This window comes from Diabrotica undecimpunctata, chromosome 8 (assembly GCF_040954645.1).
Source record: "Diabrotica undecimpunctata isolate CICGRU chromosome 8, icDiaUnde3, whole genome shotgun sequence".
In the NCBI taxonomy this organism is placed as follows: Eukaryota; Metazoa; Arthropoda; class Insecta; order Coleoptera; family Chrysomelidae; genus Diabrotica; species Diabrotica undecimpunctata.
The window spans coordinates 6,996,948-7,019,803 of record NC_092810.1 but is presented as its reverse complement, the minus strand read 5'-3'; the positions used below and the strand labels follow the sequence as shown (position 1 = coordinate 7,019,803).

The window sequence follows — 22,856 nt, the reverse complement described above, 5'->3', positions numbered from 1 at the left end:
CAGGTGAAAGCAACTAACTTCTGTTTTGGATGCATTTGGTTGAAGTCGCCACTTGCGAAAATATTTGCCCAATATATATAAGTCTGCCGTCAGAACTTCTTCAGACGTTTCTAGTATTCTGCATCGTGTAGCGAGGGCCCAGTCATCGGCGTATCCGAACTTTCTTGACTGTGTTTCCGGCATATCTGCTAGGTATAAGCTAAATAGTAGTGGAGAGAGCACTGACCCCTGTGGTAGGCCATTCTTAAGTTTCTTTGATAGGCTGATATCTGTGCCCATCACTACTTGAAACATTCGGTCGTTGAGCATGCTATCTATTAGGCGTGCTATTGGTTTACAGGGGATTGCACGGAGAATTTTGTATATAAGGCCCTCTCTCCATACTGTATCGTAAGCTGCCGAGAGATCAATAAATGCCGCTGAAGTTTTAAGTCTTCTTTGGAAACCCGCTTCGATGTAGGTGGTGAGTGACATTACCTGGTCTGCACAGCTTCGTTCTGGTCGAAAACCCGCTTGTTCAACTGGGATCGCCTGGAACAGTTCTGTACTGATTCTTTAGTAGGGTATATTACCTTAACGAGCACTAATTACAGCTCTTATTTGATCAGGCATACTTTCGAATAAGACAGCAAATTCTACCTGAAAGATATACTCTCATTCGTCACAAACTGCTTGCTCCAAGTCATTAATGATTTAAAACTGCGAACTAAGTGACCAAAAAATTGCAGAGTACGTTGCAATCATATTGTGGACGGCTTTTTTTAATCCCGAATTGGTTTAGAATAAAACATTTGTCCTGTGAGCTGTCCAAGGTATGCGCAGCATTCTTCTCCAGCACCACATCTCAAAGGCATCAATTTTTTGGCACTCGCGTCCGCGAAGAGTCCAAGTCTGTGCCCCGTATAGAAATATTGAGAATACAGGGGTATTCACCAGTATCATATTAATATTTTGGGAGACATATCTGTCTCTCTAAACTTTAGTTAGGCAACTCATCGCATTTTTTGCCATACCAATACGTCTCCGATTTTCTGCTTCACTGTTACTCCACCGGTCCATCCATCTAAAGCCATCCTCATGACATGTTTACCATAAATGTTGAATAAGTCAGGTGACAACATGCATCCTTGTTTAACATATCTTTCGCTGTTGAATTGGTTTGAGAACTTCTGATCTAGTCGTACTGTTACTATATTGGACTGGTACAGATTTTTAATAAGTGTCACCAGGTGCATTGGTGTGCCCATTTCTATGGGCGTTGAGTTATCCACAGAGTTATCCAGCTTACACAATTAGATACCTTTTGGTAGTCAACGAAGCATATAATCATGGGTACAAAAAATTCTCTAGACTTTTCAATGAAATTTCTCAGGTTTATGATTTGTTCACATGTACATTTACCCTTTACAAACTCCGCTTGTTCCTGAGGTATTTGGTAATGTAGATAGATTTTTAATCTGTTTTTGATGATATGCTACAAGATTTTACTAGCATTTGCTATTAGTGACAGTGTGCGGTAGTTTTTACATCTGGTAGTTCCTTTTTTGTATAGCGGAATATAAATTGAGGTACACCAATCAGATGGGCATTTTCCGGAATTTCCAACTGCGACACAGATAGAGTGGATGATATGTAATCCTTTGTTATCTAGTAACTGTAGTATTTCACTTGGTATTGAATCAATGCCTATGAATTTATTTCTCTTTAGCGATTTAATTGCATCTTCAACTTCAGCGAGTAAGACAGTCGGTTCTATAGGGTAGTCAGAGAACCATTGATTTTCTGCTGGTACCAGGAGTAAACATCTTTCTGTTGATCCAGACATTTTTGAATCAAGACTTGTATTACCAAGAGCGGCTCTCGAGTTCCAAAACCGCACTGTGTTTTAATTATGCTGTCTTCTAATTTTGCCCGTATTCTGGAATGGATAATACGCAATAATGCTTTAAGGGTGTGACTCAATAAACTTATAAGGCGATATTCACTACTTCTTCTTCAAGTGCCCTGTCCGTTGCGAACGTTGGCTATTAACATGGCAATTCTGATCTTATTTGCGGCGCTTCTGAATAGTTCGACCGATGTGAGCCCGAACCACTTCCTCAGATTTTGGAGCCACGAGTGTCTTCTCCTGCCTGGCCCTCGCTTACTGTCTATTTTTCCCTGGACAATCAATTGCAGTAGACGGTACTTATCGTGTCTCAATATGTGGCCTAGATATTCACTACACGTCTTAAAATTCGATTTCTTGGGAAGGGGCACAAATGTAGATTTCAACCAGTCCGATGGAATTTGACCAGTATCGTATATCTCATTAAACAGTTCCAATACTACATTCAGGTTGTTCTCGTTAAAAACTTTTAAAAATTCGACTGGTATTTCATCGCATCCTGTTGCTTTCCCATCTTTTGTTTGATCTATAGCTTTTATCATCTCACTTTTCAATATTTTTGGTCCATTCAGATCAAGAGTGTTCGTAGAAATATGACAATAATCCGTAAACAAATCTTTTTTGTAATTTGCCCAAGTCTGTAACTGTTCTTTATCTACAATAAGTTTGTTGTTCTCGTCTATTAACCTACCAAACTGTTTTTTCTTGTAAGTATAGTAAACTCCTTGATTTTTTTATGCATATTAAAACTATCGTGTCTTCGTTCTAGCTCTTCTATCTCTTGACATTTTTCTTTTGATTCTTTTATCTTTCTGCTGACAGTTCTATCCAGTTCTTTATATTGTTCGGGATTATTCTTATTTTCCCTACTTCTGTCAAAACTGTCAGTTTTTCTCCTGGCAAAACGATCACCTCCGCTTATTTCTTGTTCCCAACCCATACTTGGTAGTAACTTTCATTTACCTGACCTCAGAAATTTATCTCCGAACATATATATATATATATATATATATATATATATATATATATATATATATATATATATATATATATATATATATATATATATATATATATATTATTTATAAGAGAATATTATTATCGTTGAAATTATTGCCATAAATGAAAGAAAACAAAGTTTGGCGCTTTTTACGATATTATAGAATTTTCATTTGTAGCAATTTCGTAGATGCTACAATTCACTTTATTTGTAGTGTGTAATTCACAGGAGGACATATTTTTCTCAGATGTCCAAAAGGATTGATAAAAATGTGATTTATTTCCTCCAAATAATAATCCAAGAAGGCTGGTTCGTGTATGGACGACTAATGAAAACGGATCGACACAGTAAATAATGAGTTATGTTGAAAGGTGACAGGATCATTCACCAACAAAGTGAGATGGAAGAAATGCGGAAAAGCAATTCAGAAGAGTGTTTTTCAAGTTCAATGGAAGGGTTATTTTTTTTATACCGGTTTATATTTTACACACACTTGGATTTTGGTTGAAGCTTTCAAAGTGTCCGTATGTGCTTTTGCAACTTCAATCGAAAACGATGTGTTAAATAAAACTTTAAGGGCTACATTTCGGTCGCTGTAAACATAAAAAGATATATACTTCAATTTTTTTTTAAATAAGAATAACGAGATATACCAGGAATAAACAATGTTTGCCAATATTTTGAGTTTCTAAAATTTTAAAATATAAATTAAAATTTTCCTTTAATAATTATTAATCCAATTTTCTACGATGTTCTCTTTTACTTACTAATGACCAACGGTTATTATTTATTTTCGTATCCTTTGGTTTACAATTAACAACGTACTTACAATAAAGCAAAAAATAGAGATATACATTTGGCATTTAAGGATCTGAGAAATTCGTCTGACTCTGTACCAAGGTCGGAACTATGGGAGGCAATGTACAAATTAGAAATACAGACGGAACCCATAGAAGCTACAAAAGCTCTGTATAAAGAAAATAAAGTGTCCAGTAAAATGGGAATAAGAATCATAGGAGACTTCACCACAACAAAAGGGCTCCTGAAGGGTTATTCTACATCTCCAACCCTATTCAAAATAGACTTAGAGAAAGCCTTAACTACATGGAAAAGAAAATACAAAGGCATGGGAGTACTAAACGAATACCTATATACGTTAAGCTTTGCAGACGATCAAGTAGTGATTGCACAAGACCAAAAAGACCTCAGTTACTTGATGAAGAAACTACAAGAAGAATATACCAAGACTGGCCTAGATATTAACCTCGCGACAACAGAGTACCTATCATCATCATTCAATCTTCGCTTATCCACTGCTGGACATAGATCTCCCTCATCATTTTCCATCTACTTCGATCTTGTGCCTCTTGCATTCAATTCCTATGACAACGTTTTAGATCGTCAGTCCAACGTGTTGGTGGACGACCTCTACTTCGGTAGGCATCATCTCTTGGTCTCCATTCCAGTATCCGCTTTGTCCATCTATTGTCTGTCATTCGAGCCACGTGACCTGCCCAGTTCCATTTTAGTGTTGCTACTCTCTCTACTGCATCAGCCACTCCTGTTCTTTGTCGTAGCTGGCGATTTGGGATCTTGTCTCGTAGTGAAACGCCCAAAATAGCACGCTCCATCGCCCTTTGACACACACGGATCTTTTGAACTGTTCTTCTTGTCATGGTCAACGTTTCGGCACCGTAAGTTAACACTGGCAAAACACACTGATTAAACGTTTTTCTTTTAAGGCATATTGGTATATCAGACGATTTGAAAATATGGTTCAGCTTGCCGAAGGCTGCCCAAGTCAGTCTTATACGACGGAGAAGCTCAACGGTTTGGTTATCTTTTCCTATGCGAATCTCATGACCTAGGTATTTATAGGCCATTACCTGGTCTATGGATCTTGTTCCTACGCATATATCTTCGCTGACTACAAGATTTGTCATCATCTGGATTTTAGATATATTTATTTTCAATCCCCCTTCTAGCGAGGAAAGGTAGAGCTGATTTAAAAGTTCTTTGGCCTCATCTAGGGCCTAGGTAGAGTACCTATCTACAAGTGAAAAAGACATAGAAGATCTACAGATTGACGACAACGTAACAATCAAAGGAAAGGATACATTCAAATAGTTGGGGTTTATAATCACGAAAAAGGCAACAACAGAGGAAGAAATTAAGCAAAGATTAGGACAAACAAGAACAGCAATCCGACAACTTAACTCAGTATGGTGGGATAGGCACCTAAATATGAAGACAAAAACACATATTTATAAAACATTAGTGCTAAGTATTATGACATATGGGGCTGAAAATTGGATTATAAATAAGAAAAACAGCAGTAAGATAGTAACAACAGAGACGGAATGCCCGCGAAGATGCTGCAGTGTAAAAAAATGGATAGGAGAAGTAATGACGAAATAAAGCAAAGAACATCAATATAAACAGACATACTAGATTTGATGTTTTGTACTTCGTGTAGGCCTCTCGTTTCTCTTTACATTTCTCTTTTATTTCTTTTACACCTCAAAGCAACACACGAAAACAATGAGTAACAATAAAAAATAAAAACATTTTAACTCGTTTCTGCTTGATTTACACCTGACATTCCCCCTTCTTAACCGGTAACATCCTGACATTCCCCTTTCTTCTCCTGTAGGGGAGAGGGGGGTTAGTGTGGACATGGGGTTAGTGTGGACATAGTTAATTATTTAAAAACTCGCATTTAAATCTGCCGCCCAGTCTGTTCAGGAAGTGACTATTAACGCCACCGAACACCACGTAAAAGTTGGTTGAAATATTTTCTATAATATGGCCGCCAGTGACAGAAAGTGATTTTGTGTGTTGTATCCATTTATTTCACAAGGTAAGTAAAATTATACTAAAATTGAAGTTATTGAACTAATTGTATACCTAAGTTAGTGTATGGCTTCTGGAATATTTAATTACTAAATTTGATATGGAATGAGATAAAATTATCATTTTTCGAAACGTCATTCCATTGTTACTGTCAAACATGGCGTTCGGGGTTAGTGTGGACAAATCATCAGCTATCCACACTAACCCCACAAATGATTATATTTCCAAAAATCATGTGATAAAAATCGCTTTTTTGTTTCAGATGAGGACTTACAGTAGAAAAACGGCGAGAGCTGATATTGATGAAAAAGTTGTAGAGCGTGCAATAAAGGATATCCTAAGAAAAAAAGGAAGCTTGAGAAATATTGCAGAGAAATATGAATTGAAAAAAAGTATGCTTCACAAAAGAGTCATTTTGGCTAAGAGGAACCTTCAAGATGCTAATATACCCTCTGGTGATGATTCAGGTAACGAAGATGAGTTAGAAATTGTTAGCTTGAATGTTTCTGGCGTCAATAAATTTCGAGGTCGCCAAATATTTTCTGATGAACAAGAACAACACATTGTCAATTATCTTAAGAAGGCGTCTCGATTACATTATGGCTTGACTTACAAGCAGGCTTGTACCCTAGCTTTTGAGTATGGTAGTGCTCTACAAATAGAAATTCCTTCGAATTGGACTAAAAATAAGATAGCAGGAAAGGACTGGATATATTCATTTATGAAACGACATGGAGATTTATCTCTTAGAAAACCTGAAAATACAAGCATAGCACGAGATGCAGCCTTTAACAAATCCAACGTGGATTTATTTTTTGATAATTACATTGGAGTTTTAGATAAATTTAAAGGAAGGCCAGAAAGGATAATAAATTTAGATGAGACAGGTATACCCACGGTCTTACCACCACCCAAACGTATAGCTGAAAAGGGAAAAAAAACTAATAGGAGCTGTGGCCTCTCAAGAACGCGGTGAAAATGTTACAATGTGCGGAATTATAACAGCCACTGGACAAGCAATACCTCCAGTTTTCATATTCCCCAGGAAGAATATGAAAGACCGGTTCTTAGATGGTGCACCAATAGGGAGCATTGGTCTGGCTCATCAGTCTGGCTATATGACTGCGGAATTATTTTTAGAAGTACTAAAGCAGATAAAAATGCACTTAAGTGCTTCTAAAGAAAACCCTCTACTGATATTAATGGATAATCATTCAAGTCATATAAGTTTGGAAGCTATAAACTTAGCTAGAGAATCTGGAATTACTCTTTTATCGTTTCCGCCACATTGTAGCCACAAACTACAGCCGCTAGATGTTGCAGTATATGGTTCTTATAAAGCTGCATTACGGGTTGCAATGGGAGACTGGCTTCAAAATCATCCAGGCAGACCTATACAAATATATGATGTTGCTCAACTGTGTGGTATTGCTTTTCCTGTGGCATTTACAATGAAGAATATAACATCTGGATTCAGATCTGCTGGTTTATGGCCAATAAATCGTCTTGTATTCACCGATGAGGATTATGAAGCTACCGAAACAACAGATAGGAATCAAGAACCACCAACAGCAATGAACCCAAGAAATCCTGAAGATCCTGAGCGAATATTAGAAGTTGCTTCAATCTCCACAAGACTGCTACCTGTAGCTCCCATTACGCTTTCACCATCAGTAGCAACTACATCAACAGCTGTAATTACTCCTGAGAGCTGCCGCCCTTTTCTAAAAGCAGATCGCTCATCAAACTCCAAAGCAAGAAAAAATAAAAAGTCGACTATTTACACGAGCACACCAGTGAAAGATCAGTTGGAAGCTGAAAAAGAGGCTAAAGATTTGAAGGAAAGACGTGCGTAAGAAAGAGCTGAAATGCGAGAAAATAATAGAGTGAAGAAATCTCTTTCCTATGAACCAAAAAGGAGTAGGAAAGAATCTTCCTCTTCCAATTCTTCTACAGAAGTAATACTTGAATCAGAGGATGAAGGCTGGATGGAAGATGATGGTCAGGACAACGATATTTTTATGGACAAACAAATGGAGAAAAATGATTTCGTACTTGTAAAATTTATGGGTAAAAAATCGGTAACACACTATGTTGGCCAAATCGTAGATATTCGAGATGTGGAGGTACAAATTAATTTTTTAAGGAAAAAAGTGAATAATTTCGTATTTCCCGAAGTTGAAGATGTCTCAGTTGTCGACAAGAACGATATTGTCGGAATTTTGGAGCACCCAGTAGACACTGGCACGAAAAGGCAAGGAAGATTATTTTCATTTAATATTAATTTCAGTTCTTATAATGTATCGTAGTTTCTTTTTGTTAACATAAAGTTTTCAGTATTCCTGTATATGTTTTACTATGCGTCCACTATAACCCCATACTCTGTCCACTTTAACCCCACCACGGGGTCATTGTGGACAAATTATTGATTCCGATTTGAATCAAAATATTTGTTCTATTAAGAAAGATACAAATAAAATATTCACATCGAAAGTTGAGTTGATGTTTACAGTAAATATGTGAGGTAAGTTCAGCAATAAGAATCTTATACATATTTTTTAATTTGCTAATAAGTAAAAATGGTCCACAGTAACCCCCTTCTCCCCTATAGGTATTTTATTATTCGTGTTATCTCATGACACAACTCAATTTTAACCAGTGTTATTTACGTACAAAGTACAGAATAAAATTTATTTAATGAATTATTAAAACAAAAAATGAAAATTTCTGACATTCCTTCTTTTTCCCCTGTGCCATTAAATTATTCTTATACTATATAATATTCTCACAGTTACTGTGATTTGCGTAGTAAAATTATTATATATTTTCAATACTGCACTTTTGATATATAACATTGTATAATTTTTTACAGGTGTGCATGCTTTTGGACGTATTCTTCGGCACAAATATCCTAACAGCCTGGATATCCGTCTACCTGGCTCTTCCAATACTAGCTAGTAGCGCTTTTAATCCATGGGTGTATGGATACCGTAACTCTGAACTACGTTGTGCTGTTAGACGGGTCGTCGACGATCTTCTGTCTGCGTTAGGATTTACCCATCGCAGTCATCATCGCAATTCGGATCCCATAGTTCACAGCGCTGTAGCTACGGCTGGAGATGTAGGATCCTTTATTAATCATGTGCAAAGAGACTGTTTTGATTGGAAACCAGGTAAAAAATGTATGTTGTACAATAATTAGTTAGGTTACTTGATACAATAACCTGGATGATTTTGGTCATTGTGGATTATAAATAGAGATTGGAAAATATGCATTAAAAAATGTCTAAAATATGTATTTAAAACAGGCTAAATATGTAAAAATAATATGCAAATAACAGTTTTTCAAGAAATATTTCATATAAGAAACTTATTTCTAGACATAAATATAAAAAAGAGAGATTTTTTATTATTTTAATTTAAAATTTTGCTGTGGAAAAAAAAAGAGTGGAAATGCACTAATAAATAAATTTACGTCTTATTTACTTCTCGCAGCGACTTCAGATCTTCTTTTGCCGACTCCAGCCACTTTCTTCGGGGGCGGCCTCTTTTTCTTTTTGTAGCAGCCTCCGTGTTTATTAATTCATTGGGAACTCTTACTTCCTTCATTCTTGCTATATGTCCGAGCCATCTTAATCTTTGAATTTTAGCGAGTCTTGTTATTTTTAGTTGCTCATATATTTGCATTATTTCTTCATTCGTTCTTCTTCGCCAGATGTTCCCCTCTTTTACACCTCCGTATATCCTTCTAAGAATTTTTCGTTCCCATCTATCTAATTTTACTTCCATATCTTTATTTAGTGTCCAGGTCTCGCTAGCATAGAGGACTGTAGGTCGGATAACTGTTGTATATATTCGTTTTTTTTGCTGTTCTGGATATTATCTTCGACCTCAGTATCTTAGTCAGGCTCCCAGCACTCTTACTACCTTTGGCCATTCTTTTTATGATTTCTTGGTTCTCTTCGTTCCTATTTGTTAGTGTCACTCCCAAGTAATCGAGTTGGCTAACAACTTCAAAGTTATATTCTTTACTTGGGCTTTGTATCTTAAAGGACTGTCCTAGATGATTTTCGTTTCCTCTCATCACCATATATTTTGTTTTTTCTTCGTTTATTTCTAAACCATATTCCCTGGCTATTCTCTCTATTCTAGTAAAGATTTCTGTTAGTTCTGCAGGTCTCCTTGTTATTAAGGTAACATCATCTTCATATGCTACGCATTGATGCCTGTGATGATATATTGTGCCTCTAGTGTAGATATTACATTCTCGTAAAATCTTCTCTAAGATCAAATTGAAAAAATCTGTTGATAATGGATCACCTTGTCGCAGACCTCTATTGGTGATAAAGCTATCCGAAACCCGTCCTTCTAACATGACTTTACTTTTAGGATCATTGAGTATGCATTTAGTCAGTCTTACTACTTTTGGTGGAAATTTAAAATATTCTAGTGCTTCATATACTTTATTTCTTTTTATGGTATCATATGCCTGTCTAAAATCAATAAACAGCATATAAAAATATGTATATATAAAAAATCAGAATAATGTAATTGACATTCAGACGAGTCTCCCAACCCCCACTCAGAGACAAACACGCAGTTGGAGATTCACCAACCTACGTTGTAGGACACAGTTAGTTGCAATAACGTCACATCATTGGCAATGATATCATATACTGGGGTCTGGTTGAAACAGATTTAATTTCAAGTGATGGATATCCATTCCAAAGCGTTTCGATAAACAGAACAAGGTAGATATATATATACTCAGTTTAGAAATGCATGATAGTACATTTTTTGTATAGAAGCAAATATACTGTTAAAATTAATGGATAAAATAAAAAAAATGGATTAGGAAGTCTATAAATAGCCGCGGGAAGAAATTTTAATAAAAGAAAGATGTTAAAGTAGGCAATATAGTAGACTTTTTTTTTCTTTTTCTGAAGGTGGAAATTTCTAAAAAACCGTACTAAGTTAACCCATCCTTAGGGATGGCTGACGTGTATTGGATTCAGGGTAGAGGAGTACATCCGAGCCCATTTCCCCTCAGAAGAAGGAGATACTGCAAACGGATGCCTTTCTGTTATCCTGCCTACCAACTAAAACCACCCGCTTCTTCTGTGCGCAGTTGAATGTCGCACGTACTGTACTCTGAAAGTGAGATCTTATCTCTGTAGTTGGTCCGGCTGGTCCAACCACAAAAATAAGACACCACAGTCCTACCAGTCCCTGAGTCTTGGGATCGGCTTCACTATCAGCTAAACATGTTCGCCATATCAGCATATGTGCAACATATTCCATGTTGTTGCACTCTTCTTGTCATCTTTTCATTGATCTTTCTTTCTTCTTTTATTATGGCTGTTGTCAAATGCTCTCTTCTCTCGTAGAGGTGTTTCCTTTCTACTGCTAACACATGCAGAGCAACATAACCCGTGATAGTTCACAAGGCCGTTACAGATACAGTCCTGTACAGACTGGTGCCGCGAAATGATGATTGGCTGCACAACATCATGTAAGACCCTCCTTCTTTCTGATTTGGGTCCTTCAATGTTAGGCACCATCTTCTCCATCGCAGCTGCACTCTTCGCTGCCTTCTGGGCTACCACCTGTATATGTTACCACCATATTTGATGCATTTTTTTGATGTTAGTTGTACCCCTGCACATTAGAATTGTATCCCTTGTCTTTTCCGCTTACCCTTTAGAATAGTGGCTTCAATCTTCTCTGCTGCGAGTTTTAGTATGTAATATGTCATCCAGTCCTTCACAACGTTGCCTGTATGGCTTCCGGCTCGTCACGCGCTACTACTAGGGCAGCTAGATCATCCGTAAAAGCAAAGGGGGTTATACCGACTTCATATTAGCAGTTTATGACCCCGTCATATGCCAGGTTCTACAGCGCTGACCCAAGACCGATCTCTGTGGGACTCCAGCCGTTAAGTCGACGAGCGTGCCTTTCTCAACCATAATCTTCCTCTCTGAAAGATATTTCGTCATCACATTCATCAGATAGTTAGGACACTCCCTTTCTTCCAATGCTAGCATCACCTGTTTCCACTGCAGAGTCTTGAGAATGCATTTCTAACATCAAAGAGCAGCAGAGCCGCCCAGCGCTGTTTATCTACAATGTTGTTCCATTCTTCGATTACACTCCTGCATAGGTCTGCTAATCTCTCAATCGTGTCGATCAGTTCCCGCAGCAGGGGATGTCTGTGCTTCAAGCAATGCATTCATGTGCTCCAAAAGCCACTCAGGTTCCGAGCATCCTAGACACTTTACAGCTTCGGGTAGTATCCGGTATAGTTCAGGGGACCTACGTGTCTTGAGTGCCTCTATCTAATGCCTTGACCAATTCATCTATGGTAAAGGGTACGTTCCGCTCAGCTCCCTCGTTCTTCCATACTCCATGCTATCTGCCGGACGGAAAAAGCTCTCGAATTACCTCAAGCTTTTTATCTAGCGGTATTTTGTATGTAGAGTACGCATGGAACTTTTTCATTGCGATCCTATATCCCTGACCAAAGATGTCCCCATCCAGCTTGTCACAGAGTTCTTTCCGGTGCCTTTTTTCTGTACGAATGTTTCTGTAGAGTCCTTTTTTTTTTTTTCATTATTTAGCTTCAGTTTCTAATACTAAGTGAGTTCTTTACCAGTATGGATTAGAAGTTTATGACAATCTTCCAATGAACATAGTTTTATTCTATGTGATAAAGATTTTGCCATTATTGAAAGAGAAAAGTTTCGTACAAAAGAGTTCGTACAGTAAAATCGTACAGTAAAATAATAATATTCTAACCAAAATGAAAACACAGGTACAAGTAAAACATTATCTTTTTGATAAAAATAAACCGTTTACAAGAAATATTCTAATCTTAAAGCATTATTTATCAATAAAAGCAGATTTTTTTTGTTTCCTGAAACATTTTTATTTTGGCACGTTGCACCGTTATTCGGCGGAGCTAATCAATTAATTTGCATCGAGGTTTGTGAAAACAAAATCAATTGTATCTTTTTGTTTCAGGTGGTGACTTCTTGTTAGTACCAATGGCACATCCAGAAAGCTCAGGAGTTGTTTCGGACTGCGAATCTCGTATCTTCAGCGAGACGCCGAGAATAACGCTAAGCTCAGAACCTCCTCGACTTCTTAAAGGGTCTCGAAGTATGGTGGAAAGTATGGCCGTAAACAGGGGGTCAGATATTGTGATAATCGCTGGAAGGGAAAAAGGAATGAGGCACGGGGCCAGTGTGTTGTGAAATTGTAGCATTCCAGGTTTGTGATCAGTGTTACCGAATTTTTAGATTAAGATTATACGAAAACTCTGGTGTGATATTGATTTCAATTCATGATTACTGATGTATATTTTTTTTAGACTATATTTTTTAAGAAAACTCTTTGCCATAAAGTCTATTTTTTGTAAATGATTATTTTGGTTTTAAAGTATTAAATAATATCGCAATAAGTTGGTAAGGATGATATTTGCGTTCGTTTAAAATTCCATTACTTTTCTTCAGTTTTTAAATATGCCAGTGATACATAAATTTTCTACTTAATATTCTACGACAACGAAAAAATTCCTCATAATAATGCCGAATAATTATGACAAAAACATAATATGCGTGGTTAACACAATATCAGTAGACCCAACTATTTTTCTCAAAGCCCATTGGATAAGCCAACAAGTCCAAATTGTTCTGATTAGGCTCCTATTTTGTTCCAATCCACACAAAGTAGTGAAACGTATACAAGCTCACTCCAAATAGACTGTCGGGTGTCAATACGAAGTTTAACCACGATTTTATCCCTCATGCCTTTTTGTGTACTAAAAATGTCAGATACTATGAGAATACTACGAGAAGAACCAAGATTGGAAAATAACAACGAAGGGCCAACAATTCTGAAATCTGAAATCATAAATGCAATTAATCATCTTAAAGCAAATAAAAGCCCAGGTCCAGACGAAATATACCCAGAAACGTTAAAATTAATCAGCGAAGAAAATATCGAAATATTTGTACTTTTATTCAATCGGATTTATGATACAGGTAAAATACCCCAAGATTGGCTGGAGTCAATATTCATCTCACTACCAAAAAAGCCAAACCCACAACCCTGCAATGAGTTCCGTCTGATAAGCCTTATGCGTCATGCAGTAAAAGTCCTACTAAAAATCGTACATAATCGTATCTATAGAAAGTGCGAAACAATCATCGGAGACGATCAGTTGGATTCAGAGCCGGCATGGGAACGAGAGAAGCCCTGTTCAGTTTACTAGTTCTCGCCCAAAAATGCTACGACCAACAGAAAGATATATTTATATGCTTTATATACTTCGAAAAAGCATTTGATAGAGTAAGACACGACCTACTATTAGAACGTTTGCAAGAAGTCGGTTTAGATGGAAAAGACATCAAATTCTTAAAAAACTTGTACTGGAACCAAAACGCCAGAGTTAGGATAGAAGGTTCCACATCCGCAGAAGTAGAAATAAGGAGGGGAGTTAGACGAGGATGTGTTCTGTCGCCTCTGCTCTTTAATCTTTTCTCCGAGTTTCTATTTAAAGAAGCATTGGAGGATTCCAAGGATGGAGTCATTGTGAATGGCGTAAATATCAACAGTATTAGATACGCCGATGATACAGTGTTAATTGCGGATTCCGACTTAGGTCTACAACGACTCATCGACAAGACCAACTTGACCTGTGAGCAATTTGGTATGAAAATAAACATTAAAAAAACCAAAGTGATGTCAATCCGAAAAAACCAAAACGTACCCCAACCTTGCACAATAAATGGGCACATTTTAGAACAGGTCAATAGATTTAAGTACCTGGGATGTTGGATCGATAGCAGCCTAAATCCTGATCTAGAAATGAGATCGAGAGTAGAACAGGCCAGAAAATCTTTCGAAAAAATAAAAAAACTGCTGTGTGATTCTCGAATAAAACTCGAAATTCGACTACGTTTATCAAAATGCTACGTCTGGTCGACTCTTCTATATGCAGTTGAAACGTGGACCCTTAAAACATCAACCGTAAATAAATTGGAGGCCTTTGAAATGTGGATCTACCGGAGAATACTCAAAATTTCATGGACATCGCATACCTCAAACGAAGAAGTGCTGCATAGAATAGGCAAGGAAAGAGAACTTTTTAACGCAGTAAAAATTAGAAAAACATCATACCTAGGCCACATACTGAGAAATAATAAGTACCAATATGCCCAACTTATAGTCAAAGGAAAAATTAAGCGAAAGAGAGGCCTAGGAAGGAAAAGACTATCGTGGCTCAGAAACATCCGACAATGGACAGGGCTAAATTTTGAACAGCTAATAAGAACAGCTGAAGATAGAGAAGAGTTTAAAATTGTAGTAGCCAACCTCCATTGAGGTGAGGGCACTTTAAGAATAAGAAGAAAAAGAAAAATGTCAGAGCAAAAATGCAAAAAAAGGAATTTTAGAGTTAAACAGGCATCAATAATGCAAATTCTTATATTTCCTTTTGTTTACATTTACTATGCCAACTTTTTGCTAGTATTATTGAATACATTTAAATATTAAGTCTTATTTTACAAATTTTTATTCTCTTATATTTTATTTTTATACTTAAATTTATCATATTTCTTCCTATTAAAATTATAATAAAATATTTATTTAAAGAATACTAGTAATATAAATATTTTTACATAGCTGTTTCTGAAATAATGCCATATTAAATATTTTCAAAATATATTGTAAATTAAATTAAAATCAATGAATTTATGGATTATCATTAGAGATTTTTATAAACTCACTAAAGAACATAATTATAGTGGCCAAATCAAATTTTGTAGCTTTTATTTTAAAAATGGACGCGATAAAATGAAAATACTTTTATATAAATGACAAATACAATTATAAAATCAAAAATAGTATTTTGAGAACGATTTTTGTAGTGGAAATTAAAACGTCAATAAACTTCAATTGTGGCTTATTCCCATTAAAATAGTATTTGCTTTAAAATTCTTCTTCTTTAGATGCAAATCCACTAATGGATGTTAGCGATCACATTTTCCATTAATTCTCTATTTCTTGCAATATGTATCAGAGATTGTATGTCGTTAATCCCTGTCCATTGCCTTATGTTTCGGAGCCAGGACATTTTCTTGCGTCCCATTCCTCTCTTGCCTTCAATTTTACCCTCGATTATAAGTTGGAGGAACTGGTATTTTTCATTTCGCATGATGTGACCTAGATACGCCGTTTTCCTTTTCTTGACGGTTTCGAAAAGTTGGCGTTCTTGGTTTATTCTTTTAAGGACATCTATATTTGTGATTTTTGCTGTCCATGGTATTTTTAGGATACGGCGATAGAGCCACATTTCGAAAGCTTCTAATCTGTTTATATCCCTCGTTTTGAGTGTCCAGCCCTCTACGCCATATAGCAGCACTGACCACACGTAGCACTTAGTAAACCTTAGTCTCAGTTGAAGATCGAACTCTGAACAAGTCAGTACCTTCTTGAATTTTACGAAAGCTTGTCGAGCTTGCTCAATGCGACATTTTACTTCCCTGTCCGATGCCCAGTCTTCAAAAAGCCACGATCCCAGGTATTTAAATTTACTCACTCTTTCAATGGACTTAGTATTCAGTGTTATGGTGGAGTTTTCAAGTGCATCCAAGTTTCTGGAGATGATCATAAATTTGGTTTTTTTGGTATTAATCTCTAATCACATTCGCTTACTGTATTCTCCGATTATAGTGACAAGTTGTTGAAGATCGACTATGTTGTCACAAATTAAGACACCATCATCAGCATATCGTATGTTGTTGATCAGTACTCCATTCACTTTGATTCCTATCTTTGCATCCTCCAGAGACTCTTGAAATATGGCTTCCGAATAAATGTTAAATAAAAGAGGGGAAAGCACACATCCCTGTCGAACGCCCCTTCTTATATGTATGGGTTTGGATATAGAATTGTCTATTTTTAACTGTGCCGTTTGATGCCAGTACAAGTTTTCAATGCATCTTATGTCTTTTTGGTCTATATCAACTTTCTTGAGGATCTGCATTAACTTGTGGTGTTGGACACGATCAAACGCTTTTTGGTAATCTAAAAAGCATAGGAACACATCCTTCTTCTGATCATAACAATTTTGGACCAGCACCTGTGTTGCTACTATTGCTTCTCGTATTCCTAAACCTTGCCTAAACCCGAACTGGGAGTCACTGATGTCCCATTCACATTTTTTGTATACTCTTTGATGTAGTATTGAGTATATTAAGTATATTAAGCTTTAAAATGCTCCAAGAAAATAGCTTCAGAACAAGTTTATGCAAAGTACTTGATTATCCCGAGGAACAATCGTAAGGAACTTGCAAACGGCTCCCAATATATTGGCCTACAAACGAATATGACAAAACTAGTCCAGGAATATATCTACCTAGGCCGAATTATGAAACTTGACAAAGATAACCTTCTTTTTCTTCTTCTTTTTTCTTGTATGTAGGCTTTAAAGCCTGTTTCTTTTTCAATATTAGCCTTCTAAATTGTCGCACTGTCTTTTTATTGGTCTGTCAATACTTCTTCGTCCATTTGGTGACTTACCTCGCGATATTCCTACTATTCTATCCTCTGTCATTCTACTAATGTGTTCGTTCCACTCCTGCTTCTGTTTTGTCACCCATCCATTGTTAGTGTCAGGTCTTGTCTCCGCAGTGTATGTTAATATAGGTCTAATTGCTGCTTTATAGATTCTTCGTTTTGTGTCTTGTCTTGGGAGTTTGTTCTTCTAGATTGTGTCATTAAGAGTTCCCGCCACTTTACTTTCTTTTAAGCTTTCTTGTCGTACTTCTTCTTTTACATCTCCGTAACTAGTTATATATATTCCCAGATATCTAAATATTGCTTCCTGCTTTATTATTTTCATATCAATTTTAATTTTACATCGTAGTGGGTATTTAGGTGTTCTTCGATTGGATGCGGTCGAAAGCCTTTGTCAGATCTATAAAACATATATATTCTGGTTTATTGTACTCGATGGCCTTTTCTGTGATTTGTCTTAGTACAAATACGGTGTCTACGCAGGATCTTCCGGATCTGAATCCTTGTTGTTCATCTGATAAAGTTGTTGGTTTATTGATTTTGTTGGTTAGGACTTTTGTGGTAAGCTTAAGTGCGGTGTTCAGTAGTAGAAGAAAACCAAAATGCGGAAATCACTAGAAGATCAAGAGTGGTATGGGTAGGATTTGGAAGACTTAGTTGAATAGTTAAGGACCGCAAAATACCTCAATACCTAAGGGTCCAACCAGTGCATGCAGACACTAATCAAAGCAAATCTGAATAAGCTAGTTACAACAGAAAGTCTAAGAAGAAGAAGATGCAAAGTAATTAAAAATACCACATAGATTCGGCTAAATGCATTACTGATGGAACCAAGGTTATGACATGACATTGCTATAATCTCATTGGTAAGTTGCCAGAAATAATCCAAATTCTAGCTAAGTACACTGTTATTTACACCAAGAAGCTCTTGCCTCCAATTTTTTACCTTTCGAAATAGCATTGTCATTAAAATACCTCAATATTTGAACAACAAAGTGTTCAACCAGTGCATCCTTCCTATCATGATATATGGATATCAAACCTGGACATTAAATGATATTTATTTCAGCTTTAACAGGTTATTGTTAACAGTTTTTTGGTTGCTCAATTCCTCAATGTATCTATATTATTCAGTTAATTATGGAGAAATAGTTTTGTTAGCTTATTAAAAAATAAATGACCTTGATAAACAAATTTTAATGAAGATTTTTTAATGAAGTTCATATTTACTCAGATATAAGCTATATTATTACATTATGATATGACAAAACTAATTTCAATAAAATAACTAAAGTTCAAACACTAATAAATTATTAAAAAAATATATAATGAAGAAAAAACTTTTGAGAAAAAATGGTATATATTTATTATAAAATTTAACTTATCCAAATGGATTAAAAATGTTAGAACGTTGTCGGTCTTTTTAGTCTATCATCAGTGAAAACCTAAAATTAAGTATTACCACGTTAAAATAATTAATACAAAGAGGCAAAATGTTGACTGTTCGGCTAAAACATTTGGCAAATACCTTCATCTTAATAGTTATTGAAACTATCCTTGTAGCAAGGTCTGATTCCCCTTGGATTACATATTAATATATTAAATTTTTTATCCTACGGTAAATACCAGGTAACTTATCAGGTGTTTTCATTTTGTTGTTGTCTTGTTTATTTAATTATATTTAAAATTATATTAATTCTTACAGTTAATTATAGTATACCTAAGATTTATTACGAATTTAAAGGATACAAAGCAAGATGAACCAAAATAGACGAAGACTGAAAAGAAAACCGTCGTGCTCGAGTTGCTTTGTTGGTGCAGTTTGGAAAGATTAGTAAGGTATGTAATAAAATTATTGTATTGTATTACAAAAAGATTATATATATATACAAAGAACATACTATACATCTTCTAGTTCATCTTTCTAATTTTCTTCGTCTAGTCCACTCCTGGATATAAGCCTTATCTGTTCGCTTGTCTTGAGCTATCTGGTGATAGTTTGTTCCTGCCTTTAGTTTATTTGGATTCTGTTTTTAAAACTTTGTTATGTTCGATATAATCTCTTAATCTTACATTTACCATGTTTCTAACAGTAGCTTTTTGAGTTATACTATGTCTATTAATAGATAAAAGGTTAGTCAGTGTCATGATCTTAATTCCATCAGTCATGGCATTAGTGGCAGCCGTAGCTCAGCGGCTATGTTACTGTTTTAACAAGCTGGAGGGCCCGGGTTCAAATCCCGGCACCGACAAAATTTTCAATTTCTAATTTAACTGAGCTCTTACGACTACGAAAGTTAAGTCATGTTAGAGGCGCTTGCGCGACCTGAAAATCCTAACACTAGACCTTAGCCAGAAGGTTACACGAACTTTACTTTTAGTCATGGCATGAAGGATATATATATATATATATATATATATATATATATATATATATATATATATATATATATATATACCCGGTATTTAGGCGGCACACGCCCTTCCGGTAGGGATCTATGGAGGAGTATCACCGAGCCGCAAGCCCTTATCTCTTGCCGTACTGCTCCACCATAGGCCGATCAGATACCAGCATATTCTAGACTAAGCCGCAGATTCATTTTAGATTTTTAAACTGCTGCGTTAGCCTTTTTGTTTTCTGTCACCGAGCTGGGGCTCGAACTGACATCTCTCGCAGTGAAGCGAAGGAGAAGCCAGCCTCCCAGCCCGCTTGGCTATCCGATCGACTGGCATGAAGGATACATGTGTCAAAAATTTTTTGTAAAAGCTAATTTTACCTACTGCTACCCTCGTCATTATTATTCTTCTAGCAATTTCTACAGTTTAATTTTGTTTCCATTGCTTTATCTTATGTGCCATGTACACGTGTATTCTTTTAAATTATTATTATTTCTATCATCAAGACTGATTTCTATTTCTTCGGTGAACATTACCTTAATTTTCTTAATACTTATTTTTAGTTCTACTTTTTCTGATACTTGTTTTAATTCTGGTAATATTTCTTGCAACTCCCCTACAAAAAAGCTAATTATATTTTTGATTTTGTGACTTTTTTACTCGACTTAAGGCTTCTTCTGTCGCTCCATGTATTCCTTTTTTCAAGTATTGAATTATCCTTGCTCAAGCCAGAACTATCCTGTAATATCAATATTAAATTTTCAAATTTTATCACTTCATTAACTTTCTTGGGTAGTATTTTCAATGTTTGTATTTTAAGACCGATTTCCGAAGTGGAAATTGAAACGTCAATAAACGTACTTTAACCTTTAATTGTGGCTTATTCCCATTTAAATAGTAATTTCTTGGGTAGAGCTTGCACATTCGATATTCTTCGTAATCTTTTTTCGTATTGGTCTTAAAATTGATTGTTAACAACGAGACTTTTGATTGGGTTTTAAGCATATTTTTTTAAGTATGAAAGAAAGCCTTAAATTTGCTTCTTTCTTCTGATTTAAGAACGACTGTCAATATTTTGTAATTTATTAGGAAATAAGTGACTGTGTCATTTATTGCGTACTAGAAGTTTAAACAATTCTTTCCTGTATGATTTTCAAGAATGTTTAAATAAAATACACTGAAGAATAATTATTGTTTCTTCATGGGGTCTAGTTTATAGTGTTAAAGCTGGCAAAATGAAATATTTCAATACATTTGTATGTAGTTAAACAGACGTAATATTTTATTCATCTTGTTTTGATTCAAGAAACAAATGTATTCTCTTTTTTACTCTTATACATTGGTTTTGTATTATTATTATACTTTTATACTGTTTCTCTCTAGGATTGACGTGAAAATTTATAAATAGTTAAAGGTCATACAGGTACTTATAGATAAGAGCATTTGAAACCATTAAAATTTACGTTATAAGTTGATAACTTGGATTTACATCGATTACTTTCTCTTTTTCTTATTTGACATTAGGAATTCATTTGCGCAAAATGCAAAAATAGCATACGAAAGGTGCTTTCATTATCTTTAAAGCACATTTTGATTTTGATCGATAGGACACTCCGATCAAAAGACATCGAATTTTTACCGTCGAGTTTATATAAATTTTACTTAAAATTGATTTGGCATTCGACTACCGGGAAAAGACGTAAGTATTTGTACCAAAGTTCTTCGTAGTATTTTCGGTGTTACTGAAATGCAGATCCGTCGAATTTTAAATAGCATACAGATAGGCCTAAGAAGACATACGCTGCTGATATAGAAAACATAATAGCCCACATTTCTTCATTTATAGGCCGCCAAAGTCATTAGACACGGAGACTAGACAAACAGAAAATAGAGTATGCACCGTAAAATGGGGTGTAGTTGACAGCTGGGGTAAATTTGACTGAAAAGTTGGAAAATGTTTCCAACATGCTTATTTTTTTTGTTATTAATATTAGTAAATTTGATGCTAATTATGTTTATTGTAAATGTATGTTGAACATATTTTATGTAAAAATTAATAGTTCTTTTCTTGTATATACTTTATATATCTTGTATATATTTAATTACGACGAAAGAAATTTAAGTGATGATCCAGGGAAAAAGAAACTAATTTATCAAAGAGGGGTCAAATATCCATACAATATAATAAATTATACTAAAAGTGATGTGACAATTATATGATGTGTTTGGGCAGCTGGAGATATATTATCACCTTATATAGTTTATAAGGCTACGAATTTGTGGGATTCTTGGCGTCAAGGAGGTCCTAGGGGCACTCCATGTTGTGAAAAGAAATGGTGCAGTAAAGGTACGCGTTTTAATCGATCTAATCGTGGATGGTTTGATGCTATTTGTTTTACCGATTTATTTAAGACTATATTTTTGCCTCATGCTCGTTTAATTGAAGGAAAGAAGGTCTTAATAGGAGACAATCTTTGTCAGTCAGTTTACAAGAAGTGCTCAATATTTGTAAAGATAATAACATTGCTTTCATTTGTCGTCCAGCAAATGCAACGCATCTTTGCCAACCCCTAGACGTTAGCTTCTTTGGACAAACGACGAATTATTGGAAACAATTATTGCACGAGTGGAAGAAAGCCAATCCAAACTCATCGTCTGTTGAGAAAAGTTTGGTTCCAACATTATTAAAAAACTTTTTGAGAAAATATCGCTGTCTGCTGCAGTTAGGGCTAGAAAGTGGTTTTATGCTTGTGGTACTTGTCCTTTGTTTAAAGATATACTTTTAGCACAAATTCCAAAAACGTGAGCCTACAATAAAACAAAAGAAACTGAATGGTATACCTGGAAGATCAGTTGCGTATTTAGACAGTCCAGAGAAAAAAATTGACGACGAAAACATGCCTTCTACAAGCAAGACACAAATTGTGACGAAAAAAGTTTTTAAAGAAAGCGATGAAGCAAGTTCCGGAATAGAGAGCGTGGGTGAAAATTTTGACCAAGAAGACCATGAAGTTGCAGACATTCAAAGTAATATTGCTGAGGAAACAGAATACTTTCACAATAATGATATTGAAGCAAATTCATGGGTTGTAATACAATATCAAACTAAGAAGAATCTTAAAACATTTTTATGACAAA

The 22,856-nt window shown here is 35.5% G+C and overlaps 1 protein-coding gene across 1 annotated transcript in view; it reads left to right on the top strand.

Moving 5' to 3' along the window:
* The window catches only part of LOC140449216 (adenosine receptor A2b-like), a 304,878-nt gene extending 290,667 nt beyond the window's left edge, over window positions 1–14,211 (top strand). The window contains exons 5-6 of the mRNA XM_072542397.1: window positions 8,614–8,914; window positions 12,762–14,211. Coding sequence (XP_072398498.1) covers window positions 8,614–8,914; window positions 12,762–12,994 — 534 coding nt within the window. The 3' untranslated portion in view covers window positions 12,995–14,211. The remainder of the gene's footprint in view (window positions 1–8,613; window positions 8,915–12,761) is intronic.
* The last annotated feature ends 8,645 nt before the right edge of the window (window positions 14,212–22,856 follow it).